Source organism: Mugil cephalus, chromosome 4, assembly GCF_022458985.1.
Source record: "Mugil cephalus isolate CIBA_MC_2020 chromosome 4, CIBA_Mcephalus_1.1, whole genome shotgun sequence".
NCBI classification, from domain to species: Eukaryota; Metazoa; Chordata; class Actinopteri; order Mugiliformes; family Mugilidae; genus Mugil; species Mugil cephalus.
The window spans coordinates 6,060,444-6,074,589 of NC_061773.1; the positions used below are offsets into that span (position 1 = coordinate 6,060,444).

The 14,146-nt window shown below is 40.6% G+C and overlaps 1 protein-coding gene across 16 annotated transcripts in view; it reads left to right on the forward strand.

The window, feature by feature from the left end:
- cadpsb (Ca2+-dependent activator protein for secretion b) overlaps window positions 1–14,146 on the forward strand; it is a 63,161-nt gene that overhangs the window by 36,162 nt on the left and 12,853 nt on the right. For 3 of the 16 annotated variants that reach the window (XM_047582568.1, XM_047582556.1, XM_047582558.1), the window contains exons 12-20: window positions 2,316–2,327; window positions 5,190–5,326; window positions 5,434–5,621; window positions 7,034–7,135; window positions 7,236–7,299; window positions 7,401–7,524; window positions 8,816–8,884; window positions 12,496–12,602; window positions 13,929–13,958. In XM_047582568.1, the coding sequence (XP_047438524.1) occupies window positions 2,316–2,327; window positions 5,190–5,326; window positions 5,434–5,621; window positions 7,034–7,135; window positions 7,236–7,299; window positions 7,401–7,524; window positions 8,816–8,884; window positions 12,496–12,602; window positions 13,929–13,958 (833 nt within the window). Of the gene's footprint in view, window positions 1–2,315; window positions 2,328–5,189; window positions 5,327–5,433; window positions 5,622–7,033; window positions 7,136–7,235; window positions 7,300–7,400; window positions 7,525–8,815; window positions 8,885–9,800; window positions 9,834–12,495; window positions 12,603–13,928; window positions 13,959–14,146 lie in introns of all 16 variants that reach the window. The other 13 variants (XM_047582560.1, XM_047582562.1, XM_047582569.1 and 10 more) reach the window with 9 other exon arrangements.

The window sequence follows — 14,146 nt, forward strand, 5'->3', positions numbered from 1 at the left end:
TGAAGGCAGTTTCTCAGATGGTTCTCTTGTCATTGAGTGGCGGCCAAGCCAGACATATCTAAAGTTTTAACCAATCTGTCACTGTACTTGCACCTCTGAGCAATCCACAGGTCAGATAGCAAAGTGAAGGTAAGACTGTCTGCAGCAGTGTGGCATCTGTAAAAACTTCTGTCGTTACCGTCTCCTGTGTCCCCTCCCCTCATTAAAGAAGGGAATATTTTTCGTAGTATCACCACAAGATCAGCAAGCAGCATTTTCTTTCTCCGCATAATCTGTATTTACTCAGGTTGGTTTTGATGTACGCAGTCGTTGATTAATTAAGTCCAAACGTTGAAATTACCACGTCTTTGCACATGAATGCACCAACATAGAGCACAGGTTAGTCTCACATACTGCTTAACAATTCACAATAATAGATCCTGCTATTCAGAACAAAACATGCATTTTTGTGTGCAAATTCTGTCTCCATAGGCTAAGGCTGTAATGATTTTCTTTCTTACAAGGAATAATGAAAACAATAATTGGCAATTCAATACAAACACTATAAACTGACACCCAGGGTTGCAACTCTATTAGTAATAACAATAATTGTAAAAGTGAACGTATCAGAAGACATGAATTGGGTCAGTTACTCAGACTCCTATCACATAAAAGTCTATGTTGTTTCTCCATTGGTTTCTTTGTCCAGTATGTGATTGTTCTTGTGGTTAGTTGACTCCTCTGATGCCAGCTGTTGCCATTCAAAGCCTCCTCACAGTGGCACAGACCTCCTCCCCCTCCCTGAAACATTGTGGCACACCACGCGTACATGTTTCACCCCCTGGTGGTCTTGAATGGCACTGGGACCATAACATACACAGCCCCTCCTGACTCTGCTGCAGTGGACGGATTGAAAACGAGACTCCTATGAAGGTTCTGCACATTAGTTCCATTATAGTGTTGTTGTTTTTTTGTTTTTTTTGTTTTTGGTGCACATTATATACCATGATTGTACTATTAAATAGGGACAGACATATAATAGAAATATAATAAATCTCAAAATATAATATAGTGTCATGCTGAAGTCTCCAAATATGGCTTAAAGGGGTACTCCGCCAATTGAGTGAGCTTAATAAGAAACAGATTTGATTTGACTTTTAGTCCGTATGGATCAAGATGCAAAGACACTCACCTTTTATAAGTAAACAGCTGCAACTTAAACAACTCTAATGACACGACTGTGACTTTAATAGAGGCATTTTCTTGAATCGTCAGCTCCTCCAGAGAGACAGGAGACATTACACAACTTGTTATTTTCTTGCCACCTGTTTTTATCGTCACCGGTTACAAAAAATACATCTGGCAAAGGTGCATATTGCAAATGGAAAATGGCTATAAAGTGCATACACCGTATGCTGGTTTGACACTATCTGCTATAAGCAACAGGCCTGGTGGAGGCTGGCGATATGAAGCCGCAAAGTGAAGCTGCGCTAGTTTCAAGCTCCAGTGGCGCGTGGCAACCAATCATCTCCTGTTTTTTTTATTACCAGTTCATTTTTTAAAACGGAGTGGTGGCCAAACAGCATCACCGAGGGCTCCAGCAGCTTTTCAATGGTGACGCTCGTAGCCGTTGCTCGTAGTGTGGATGCAGCATCAGTGAGGATCTAGTAGATGTCTAGTCTGTTATATCAGTGGAGTGCCCCTCTAAAGCATGAGTTTGATGCTGGAGTTCAGATAAGTTATTTTCACCGCTTAATGGTGTCGCCGCTATTCTAACCTCTTCAGGACCTTCATAGTCTCCTATAGTAAAAAAAAAAAAAAGAAGAAGAAGAAAGAAAAAATGAAAAAAGAGACAAAAGAGGCAGATATATTTTGCAACTAAAGCTTGGATAGGTGCGTTTGCATGCGCCCGTTTTCAAAGCTGTTTCATGTGCTATTAGACACAGTGACAGTACTTAATGTGTTGCTCTAAACTCCTTAAGTACTTGTCCATAATCCTGAATAAAAAAACTGCAGTGGAGTGATGAGGACCGCAAATTCTGTCTTCCTCCCTCTGTCTTGCTCTCCTTCTCTCTCTGTCTCTCTCTGTCTTTCTATAATGCCTCTACATCTGTTGTTCACATATCCTCACATGTGCTCACACACCACCACTCACAAACTATCATGTTGGTATAGGTTGTTGTTTTTGAGTTGTGTTTTCTTCTTCATGCTTTGCCTGGACCCTTCTTGAGTAATGCAGCTGCTAGGTCAGGGTCTCTCGTGATTGCTCTCCTCCAGCCTTGTTGCTAGTCTTTATGTTATTCTGGTTTGTCCCTTCTTACCCTGCTGTCTTCTAGCTGGACTCAAGGGTAAGTGCTTCCCTGTAGCCGGCACAGCTCAGATAATCCCCGCCGATTATCTGACAAATGCAACGTTCTTTCTCTCTTCTTTCCCTCTTCTCCTTTTTTTTTTTTTTTTCACGTCTCGCTTCATGTCTTAGATATTAGTTGATGACTTTTTTTGTTTTTAACAACCTCAGCTTTGAGGATCAAAGTATAAGCATCCATTCGTGCCAGTTTAGGATGCATGTATTTTTATAAGGATTTATTATTTGGCTCAGTAATCGTTAAACTTGATATTATAATTGTTTCTGCATAATTGCCTTCTCTCTTTATTCTTATTGGTGACCGGATCCCTCAGAGTAAAGCAATATGCTAAAATGAAATAGTAGAATAGGAGAAAGATTTAAGATATACATTTTATTATTAACAATTTATGTTCCAGGAGCTGAAACCAAACTGGCCTCTTAAAGATATTAGATGGTTTTCTTTATATTTATTCAAAGCTGGAGACAAATTATGAATTTTGATGGCTTTATAGTGCAGTTTTCCGTATGTGTGCTTATATTGATCCTGCTTTACTTCAGAGGGCTCAATTGCTTTTAATTCTTTTTCTTTGAACTTTTCTCGATGAGAGTTGGCAAATATGTACGCGGAGTATTCTGAATGCCAAAGACAAGGAGTAGCTACTGCCGCCCCTTCTTACGATAAAATACTCCGGACCCCCCTATCCCCCTTCCCTCCTACAGTAGATAGGCCTGTAGATAGAGGCTAGACCGGTGCTACACCTCCAGAATGGAGAGATCTCATTTTGATTTCTTTTGACTGCCCTTCTTTGCCTGAATAGGAGAACACCTGTGTCATGTGTCCATACTTTTGTAAGAATACAGGAGTTTTCATTCATTTCCTCCATCTCCCAGAGAATGATACAGTTTTGCCTCTGTCGGCTTCATGCTATTTACCCATGTACTTGCACCAAATTGTATTGCTACCCTATTAGAGTCCTCCGGTAGTGGTATGCCTGTTAGTGTGCTCTGTAGAGATCATGAATACACTGCAACATATTCAAGTATTGTCAACTTGCAAATGCGTAGAGAAAAAAAAAAAAAAAAAAAAAAGAGAGAATGCCAAAAAATGATAAAATGCAAATTTGAAAATGGGTCTGCAAATGTGCATGACATTTAAAAGCTTAATGAAAAGTCACACTGTTTTCCAGCATGTGATGATTTATAAATGAATGCAAAAGTATTCTCATATTAACTCTGGTGATTTGGTCCTTTTTTTTCATGGTTGAAGTTATCATTGTAAGTGGTAAAGTTACTGTAGCATTGGGTGTATTCTGGATTTAAATTCCATTTCCTCATTTGATTTAACCGAGCGAAATACAGCCGCACTCACTGTGTCTCATGGTTCAACCCCAGGCACCTTCTGTTCACACTTTAGATGTTTTCTCGCTATTTTAACGCTCCTCCACGACATCACTTCTTTTGTAACGTGCCCCAAAGTGAATTGTTTTCATCACTTCCCACCAACACTTGTCTGATCGCTGTCTTACTGTCCCGCCAACCCCAGACCTCCTGGATCTAGTCAGCGTCTGTCATCTGGCGGTGGGCTCACATCCTCAGTGTATCTAGACGTCACGTGTCAACTCTCCTCCTCTTTTCACGTTTTTTACATTATGACTTACTGTATGTGTGTCCTGTCACTCTCTTCTTCTCTCTTATTTTCATTTTGTCCGCACTTTACTTGTCGTCTCACAGGTTTTCCTTCTCAGATTGGAGTAAAAATAAGAGAAGTGTAACTCTGTAGGTTCCTTTTATTAGCACATTTCAGTGAATGTTTAGCACCCGCATTACACCCTTTCCCTCTGCCCTCTCACTAACCTGGAGGTTGACAGATGTCAGTTGTGCTCTATTCAGTGTCTCAGCCCCGTCCTACTAAGATCAGGCCTCCACTTCCCACCCCCACCCCCACCCCCAACCTCAAATCATCATCACTTGTGTCAGTGCCTCTCAGACTTGGCGCCCGTCACTCACTCTGAGGGCATGACTGCACCTCTTATCTATTTTGAATCATCTTTGTCCCCATCACTTTGTCATTTACTCGTTGATATAATATTTAAAGAGTAGAGAAGATCCTCGGTTTAGCAGACGCTACCTACTGTGATTTTGAAAGTTAAAAACTGATTATTCAAATAAGGGTTCCTTAGCCTTCATTCATTCGTTTCATGACTTCACAAAGTTTGATGCTTCTAATGTGTCCTTTCTACACTGAGCAGGTTTAGTGTTTAGAAAATCTGAAAGTCCTCTTGATAGAGAGAAGGTTAATGGCAAAAGTTATGAAGCAAGACAAACATTAAAAACAAAACAAATAATAAAAAAAAAGATCCAGAGAATAATCTGCAAATCTCAAGGCAATATTTTTTTTCCTTGCATTAGCACTTTTGTCACTTTTCTGTTTAAATCAATTGTGCCATATCTGTGTCTTTTTTACTAGCACATGTTTGAACATTTGTCAGGACCTGAGTGACAACAGTCGCGAATGGCAGAATCTATTGAAAACATAAAGAGGAATGCAACTAATGTCGTCTAGCGGCACTTCTTCAGACTTGTACTCTTAAGACGCATGCATGCACATACAGTAGGAGCACCCAGCTTTAGACTGATAGAATCTCATCCACCAATACAAAAACAACCCCAAAACCTCTTTACGCTGTCCACCACAATGCAAGTTGACAATGTAAGCTGTACGTGTTTATAATTTGCCCTTAGAAGTAGTCAACAAGATCCCCGGTGTTTCTTGTGTCTTAATGATGACTTGCTGTTTGCCCGTGCCTCACTGATGTCCTCTCCTCTGAACCGTGTGCTTTTCCCTGTGCCGTTGGCCGGATAGACGCTGACAGAGCTCAGAAACATGGCATGGATGAGTTTATCTCCGCTAACCCCTGTAGCTTTGACCACGCCTCGCTTTTTGAGATGGTGCAGCGGCTCACGTTGGACCACAGGCTCAATGACACCTTCTGCTGCCTGGTGAGTGTCTCTCTGCTTCTTGCGACATCGTCTCCTCACAGACGCGCTTGCGTTTCGTCAGCTGTGTTCGCAGCGTTGCATACTCCATCTGTATTTGTGTCGTGCAGGGATGGTTCAGCCCAGGCCAGGTGTTTGTCCTGGATGAGTACTGTGCGAGGAACGGAGTTCGAGGTTGTCACAGACATCTGTGTTACCTGGGTGATCTACTGGAAAGGGCAGAAAACGGAGCTATCATTGACCCCACTCTTCTTCACTACAGCTTCGCTTTTTGTGCCTCCCATGTACATGGGAACAGGTGTGCCCTAATATCGTCTTTTAAAATGTATTGTGACGTTGGTTGTAAGTGTGTTCAAATCTTTTGAAACTTGCTTCAAACCTATTGCATTATAATAGACAGAATGAGATATCCTATATACACACATGAGAACCTCAAATCTGCAGTAATAATAGGCTGTACAGAAAAGGTGGATGGAGCCACTGGGCCTCTGCAATACCTCCAATGATCACTAGGTGCTGCCTCTGAAAACTCTCTGGCTTCAGTGCAGTCGATAAATGGTTTTCCACAAGTGATTATGATGTCATTAGCTAAATTCACTTCAGTCAGGACCGCTTCAGTCAAAGAAAATGGGCTCAGTGGAAAACCTGAGGCGTAGCATCAAAGACCCCCTAGGATAAAGAACAGAGCAGAAATCAATCTGCGCAGAAATGGCATTGATTAAGACACACAGGGCTTGAAAAGGAGGAGCCCAGGTGGAGGTGGAGGTTCGGCAGGCTAAAGCAGATTAGATCAGCGCCATGGATGAAATGTGCCAGGGGATGCATCACAGATCAATGACGAGCTGATGTAGTTGGGATAGTGAAGCGACCCGCCGGAAGTCACGGCATACATGTCTCCTGATCAGAGGGCCAGAGAATTTGCTGACTATTGGGCACATTGTAAATATGGTAAATTTTACCTTTAAAAATACATATTTCAAAATGTCACGGCTCTGTGGCCACGTCCATCTTTTACGTGCAGCCTGTGGTCAAAACATCGGATAAGAGGAGAATTACAGGGTCAGCCTCATCCGTAGCATCCTGAACGTTTTGTGTTTTTCTGTCTATTTAATTTTTGTCACGTTTACGTTTGCTCTCTTTTACATTATTGCTGTGTCACATGACTTTTGTTATTTTGTGCTTCACGTTATGTTGTTAATCGATTTCCATGTCTCTGCATATTTCCTTGTTTTCTACCATTTTTCTTTGTTTTTTTTTTCTTTTCTCTCTGTCCTTTGTTGCCATAGTCTCTTACTGTCCATATTATTCATCCTCCCATGCGTCCGTTAAAGTCAGAGAGGGCAGCAATTACTGGGGGCCGCTGGGCTATGAGGCCCTCATATCCCCAGAGAGCTCCCCAAGCCCAGATCCTCGTGCTACCTCTAAACGAGCATGCATGTTCAAGTTTAGAATGAGAAAGGAGTCCAAAATACCACTCATTCGAGGTCAAGAAAGGTGAGACACTATCATTTATTTCTAAGAGTAACACAAAGGGAACTCAAGAAAAAAAAAACATCTGCACAGTTTGCTGCTGGGGACAGAAAGCTGTCAGCTTTTGTTTACACTTTTTTTTTTTTCTTACTCCTGTTGGACTACGCATGAGAGATTGCATGAGCTGAGGCTCTGCAGGGTTTCAGCTGGTTTTAAAATGTGTGGGTGTGATCATCATAGGCCGGACGGACTGAGCACAGTGAAAGTGGACGAGAAGGAACGCTTTGAAGACATCAAGGAGCGGTTGCGTGTGATATTGGAAAACCAGATTGTAAATTTCAGGTGATTGCCAACTCACCCACGGCACATTTCCTCAAGTCTCAGACCATTATGGCCGCTCCGTTCTCTTATTACATTTTTTGGTCTCCATCTTCCCTTGTAGATATTGTTTCCCCTTCGGTCGTCCAGAGGGTGCGCTGAAGGCCACTTTATCTTTGCTGGAGAGGGTTTGTAAATACTAAAATATAAAAAGCATTTTATTTTCAGTGAAATAACAAGTGTGGGATATGAAGATTGCATGATTGCTCTTTAATGTAATCTGATGTAGGTCCTGATGAAGGACATTGTGACCCCAGTTCCACAAGAAGAAGTTAAAGGAGTAATCCGCAAATGTTTGGAGCAGGCCGCTCAGCTCAACTACCAGCGGATTACAGAATATGCTAAAATCGAAGGTAATCAGAACAACACAATCCAGCATCACATGGTGACCACTGGAGTGAATGTGCCAATAACAAATGCAACTGGTTATAAAGAATGTTATTATGCAGTACAGTCATTTTATATGGTTTCAGTTAGAAATGCTCAGTCTGTGGTTGTGTGGAGCGAAACTAGAAAAGCAAAGGACTAAATACGTGTACATCTTTTCTTAGTGCTGTATGAGATTGTCATTGTTGTGAATTCACTTGGCATATGGTATATTTGTGTCCATATCCCAAATGATTTTTGTGGCATCCCGAATTATTTGTCGGTTACTCTCTGTCTCTCGGTCCAATAACTCTCTCCTTTGTTTCAGGCCTGCTTTAGCTCTGTGCTGTTCTGTAGGTCAAGTTGGCTTTTGTGTAGAGGTGTGTGAGTAAAAATGCATTCAAATCCAAAGCCCTGAAATCTGTTGATGTGCCGATCTCTCATTGTGCCTTGACTAGTCAAGCTATGTGGTATCCCGGCCTCTGACATTTGAACGATAAGGCTGTGGGTTTAGCTCCCAGCCGACGTACACTCCCCCCTCTCCCACTATCTCACCGTAGCCTCTCCGATTCCTCCAGCTGACTCTGCCCGTCTCTCTTTACAACCACCACCCCCCCTGCCCCTTTGCCTTGAAATACCAGCGCTCTCCTGTCACCTTTGTCTTACGCTCCTGCTATCTTCTGCTCTCCTCCCCTCCCTGTCTGCTCCACTTTTTTTCTCCTCCCCCACAGTTGCTGGCTTTGCCTCAGATATCACTTTATTTAACCTCTTTACTATGTGATAAGCGTCTTTTAACCCAAAGGAATGCTGGGATTGAACACACACAAACCAGCATCAGCCACCTGCATGTGCTTTGAGACATAACAACATGACCTTTCTTTATTGGCATGGATTACATACAAAAAAGAAAAAAGCGCTAAGACATTTTATGATGTCTTATTCTCTTTCTCTCTGTCTTTTCTTTCAGTATACCCATTACTGACATGCACATTAACATAGAAAACTGTGATGTTGTTTATGCCTTGAAAGAAATCCCTCAGGGTGCTAAAGATAGTAAGGTTTCAGATCTTACTATCTTTCCATGCTGTGTGAATTTACTCCCCCTCTGTCCTTGTGAGGCGTCTGCTTCAAAACAAACCAAACATTTGGCTACTACCGGGCCTCCTGCCCAAACAGAATGTCGTCTTCACCTGGACAGCCCTCTTCCCATCAGCTTCTGATCTCTGGCCTTCCCACTTCTGACCCCAGCCTCTTGCATGCCCCGATCCTTTTTTGTAGGAAAAAAGAGGGAAATGTATGAGCACCCTGTCTTCTGCTTGGCGTCTCAAGTGATGGATTTAACCATCCGTGAGTACCTTCATCATCCTCTCCCCAGTTTCCTACTCCCCCTCCCCCATCCTTTTTTTTTTTAAGTGCTCTTTCACCTCATCCTCCTTCTGCCTCTTCTCCTCCTTCAGATGTTGCTCCTGCCATGCTTGTTTTTATCTGTGCCTTTTGTCTGTGAGAGTGAGTGGGGAGCACACCAGTCAAGAGGTCTGAGCTGCACCGCACTAAATCAGTCGGGGTCCTTTTTTTAGCACCATCTGTTTGTGATGGACATGAATGAGAAGTCTGGTCTGTAAGCTTCTTTCTTTTAGTTGGATGTCCATTCCTTTGACTTGAATGCATTTTTATATTGCTTACATTGGTACCTCCTCCAGTCATTTGGTCTGATCATGTGTCAGTGGTGTTCTGTGCCGGTAACAGGTAGGCTTTTTTCTTTCACCGTGCTACGAGGTAGAGATGGAGCATCAGTCGACAAGAGCTATTGAATGGGAAAGACAGGCTAGGGTGTATGAATCCACCAGCTCCACTTTGTGTGTTTTTTTTTTTTTTTTTTTTTTTTAAATAAATCAACTCAAGTCACTCAGTGCGTCCTGTCTACGATCCCAGTAGCTGTTTGTGTGTCCTACCTGTTTACGACAGTCTAAGCTTCGTGTGTCTGTTAACAAACATCTTATCACCTTTTTTAATTTCCACTTTTCCACAGGCTAATGTTTCAGCGTTTCTGTTTTTTATTGTGTGTTTGTGACGTCTGTCTGTTGCCTAGAAACCTCAGTCCCTGGAGCTGAAACCATCCCAGCAGATTCATTGATATGGTCACATGGCGGCGAACAACAACTCCGAGCTTTTCCCCCTTGTACCGTGAAAATAACCCTAGAGCCGTGCCAATGCTAAACATCTCCTCTTTATCTTTTCTCTCCCCCCTTTTGTCTCGCTGAAGTTGAGAAGGGTCAAAAGGATCAAAAGGATCCAGGTGAACCCATGTTTAGACTGTGGTTTAGCCACAGTGCACACATACATGTACATATGCACACACAGAGCCTACTTTCTTTTATTACAAACAGATGCAGAACACAAGCTTGCATGCATTTACCTACTGCACACCTTCCAGGCAGCATTGCACAGTACACACCTGTAATATACACACTCAAATGTCTTGGCATGTTTTAAACAAGCATCTCTTTCTTGTTAGTGACTAAACACTGTGGAGATTGTACTACTTCATGTTTATTTCCATCAGTCCAACTTTAATGCCACAACTCTTGTGAATAATAATAATAATCATATCTGGCTGTAAGGATGGCAAGAATCTAAATCATAGAGTAATACAATCTCTAACAATAAAAATAAGTCAAATATTTGCCTACTTGTTAATGTTACTGAGAAATATGTAAATGAAGAAGACATAAGCAACATTTTTATGTAACCCCCCCATCATCGAATGCAACATACACGAGTATACATGTCAACTGTAGTTCATACTTGATAATGGGATTTTATCCAAATATGCGATTTCTTCATATATTTCATATATTATCACATACTGTCTACAGATATATTTGTTAGGCTGGTAATAGTATTTTTCCATCTAGAGATGCAGAGTTTTGAGTAATCTTGTGGAACTCAAGCCACCTAATAATTACATCTGAACAACTCTACTGTGGGATCCAGAAAATAGATAATACAAGGAGAACAAACCTAAACAGTCTAGATGAATAAATATCAGACCAGAGGACAAAAAAAAGGGATATGTGATTTGATTTAGGGCTGAACCCTCCCTTTAAAGGATTCATTTAGTCATAACTTCAAACTTTTTCTTTTTGTACTGCATCACAATTATCTTGTAGTAAATACACACAAAATACATTAAATACATTCAATTCAATAAGAATCAAAGTGTGTAAACTAAATGCTAAACCAGCTGTTCATGCAGCTTTCTATTGAACTAAGCGCTTTGCAGAGGGTTGACACTTTTGTCACCTCCAAATAACAATGGGATTAAATTAAACCTACATTATATACATATATAATCACCAGCAGGGACAAGTGGAGGATTTTGTCTTATGATTATTTTAATTATGTTGAACTGGCTCTCTAATATCCCACGATAGCCAGTATTATTTGTGTTAATGGCTATAATAGATGGATATTATGTATACTCTGTAATTAAAATGATTCATTGGTGCTAATGAGGCCCAGTATGGTGCTCTTGTAGACCAAAGAATAAAGAATATATCATTACTGTAATACAAATCCATGTGATCCATCCATTAGCATTGATTAAATGTCCCCAAAGACAATGGCTGCAGTATTACCTAGACGTCTCAGGTTTTCCCTGCAGATGAGAATATATAAGGATTAAAATCTCCAGATCAGAGTTTCTTCAGACTGTTTTCCGTTTGGACTGACTATCAACACCCAGGGAATATTAAAGGAACTGCTAACAGTGACAGCGACAGTGAGAGCTGCTGTCTCCAAGGCCGCTACTGTTTCATGTAGAGTTATGTATTTATGTGATTTTGATTTGTGTAGCCATTCGGTTCCATGTTCAAATCACACGCACAGCATTGTGCATCACACACATCACGCCTCATGGTCGGCGCTGTTTGAATAATCCCATTTCATGACATGTATCTGTTTTATCAGATCATTCTGTCTGCAAAGATACAAAGCAAGTGATTTGGAGCTTTTGCAAACTAAAAGCTATGTGAGACTGATAAGTGAGCAAAGGCCAAAAACTTCTCAGGTGACGTCAAATCCAGCACCAGCACACTGTAAAAGTATTCATGAAATTGCTATTACACACATTGAATTTATTTATTTATTTATTTTTTTTAGGAAAATTACAATTTCAAGTAGGAAGTGAAGGAAGTGCATTTTTCCAAAAATAAGTCAGCCTATTAAACTTATTGATTTCACCTGCTGAAGTCAATGATGTTAATGTCAATATCACTGTCTATTAATTATGACAAATAATTAAATTCATGTCATTTTGAAATACGTTTACTTAAACTGCATTTTAAAGCCTTTTACCCAAGTGTAAAATGGATAATTATTGTAGTTTTAGAAAAATGTGCACTATATGTATTTATACTATTACTTTTACTCAGTCCTTCTTATGACTCTGTGTCTCATATTTGAAAAATTAATGGGTGTAAAAAGAAAATCTTCACTTGATGAAAAACCCTTAGAGAAAATTCATGCATAATTTTCACGGTGTGTGCCCACGGAGTATTTCTGACCATCATTCCATGCAACAGCTCCTTATACAGATGGCTTACCCAGCACCGCCTCACATGCCGACATGCATGTTCCTGACGCCACATTGCACCTTCATCTCAATGCCACTATTCCTGTGTCTGATACTCCTCCAGCATCTAATCCTACAAACACATCAACTCTGTTGCTTTATGTCATGCAGCCCCAAATGCATATACAGTAAATGAGAACATGCTTTACTTGTTGTGAGGGATAAACATCACAGTGTAAGTGCTGTGTTTATAATTTTTATTAAACGTCAAATATATAGACAAGAAAAAAATAAATATCTCATGAATAGTCATAAAAAATCCCCCTGGAATCCTTCTCTGTGCTTGACTAACCACTCATCCCTCACCCTCATCCTTTTGTCTCAGAGAACGTAGGCCGCTTAGTCACGCCTGCCAAAAAGCTGGAGGAAACAATTCGCCTGGCGGAGTTAGTCATAGAGGTCCTCCAGCAGAACCAGGAACACCATGCGGAGGTGAGTGAGAACCCTCTCCTCCTCTCCTCCTCAAAGCACTCCCCCCTCTACGCTCTCACTCTTATCTCACTCGCCCCACGGCAGGGAGTTAGTCCTTTTTATCAGGCTCCTATAAATAAAACTGCTTTCATCTATGGGTAACTAAAGAAGAAAAAAAAAAACCTTTTAAAGATAAATTTAATTTAGGAGAGCTCTAATTGGTGTTTGACAGACCATGGCTACATGGAAACGGAGTGCGATGTTTCAGCATAGGCCGCAAATTAGACAGAAAACGATACAATGTCTGCATCTCTTTTCCTCGGTAAAAAGACACGGAAAGTGTTGAAACACGGAAGTACTGTTTGCACTCATCATCAGAGTTCAGGTGAAACCATCTGGCCGGAGGCTAAACAGAAGATAAAACAGGTTAATTATCATTGTTCAGGCCTTTAACTTAAGTAGTGATAACTATGGAGAACTTCACCATTAGAGGTGTGAAGCATGAGATCATGCTTAAGTGGAACAACATCCACTAAATCATTTATCAGGTGGTTTATATGATGCTAATTCTTTATTGTGAAGCGATTACAAGTGTTGCAAAAGTAGAAAATTTTAAATTCGGCGCAGATTTGCATTAATGTTTTGGACATTTCTCTAATGTTTATTTCCAGGCTCAAACAGGTATTTAAATGAAGCCATCTGAGAGCCACACATGGGAAATCAACACAGTGACTTCTAAAACACAGTTTGGTCCGTATATGTTTGGACACCGACACAATTTTTGTTATTTTATTATTAAATTACTGTTGGCCCAAAGTGCATACTCTCCGCCTTAATTTAAATTAGTGGAAAAATGTAGGAAAGTTCCTTATTTTCGGGGGCCACTGGACACTCAACTCAAAAGCTATATCATGGACAGATGTGGGATAATCCATCACAACTTGAATATGTCTGAAATACTGTAAAAATAACAAATAATGTGCTCGTGTCCAAACTCAAATGGACCTAAATGTAATTTTAAAAGCCACCAATGTCTAAAAACGTCTGTTAAATTTTATGCATTATATTTTATAGGCATGTTATTGTTTTTAGATTAAAAACAAACGATACTTCCCAAATAAATATAGTAGAACAGAAGCATAAACTAGCATTAGAAGGCTATCTTTAGTTATAGAACAAGTATTTAAGTTGTTTAAAGTGCTCCAGATAGCTTCCTTATTGCCTCATGTTTGCTGTTTCAAACAGGAAGCATGATGTGTAGTTGTGTAGATCTGAAGGTGATCCAATGTGATCTTAGAATATGCAGATAAAGCAGATTTATTGTATCTCTCTGAATATGCTTGACAGGCGGCAGTCACAAGTTCTGGAGATCAATCGGTACAGTATTTTTATTTCTTTTTCCTCTTCAGTCCCCATCACGAACCCCCTGTATGGCATGTGCGCCACTATGGCAAGAGGCACGTTTCTAGGGAATCTAGAGAATGAACTAGGTACTGTACTGTACTGTACTGTAGCACTGGGTGGGTTTGTAGCCGTAGAAATGTGAGAGCAAACTTTTCTTTAAA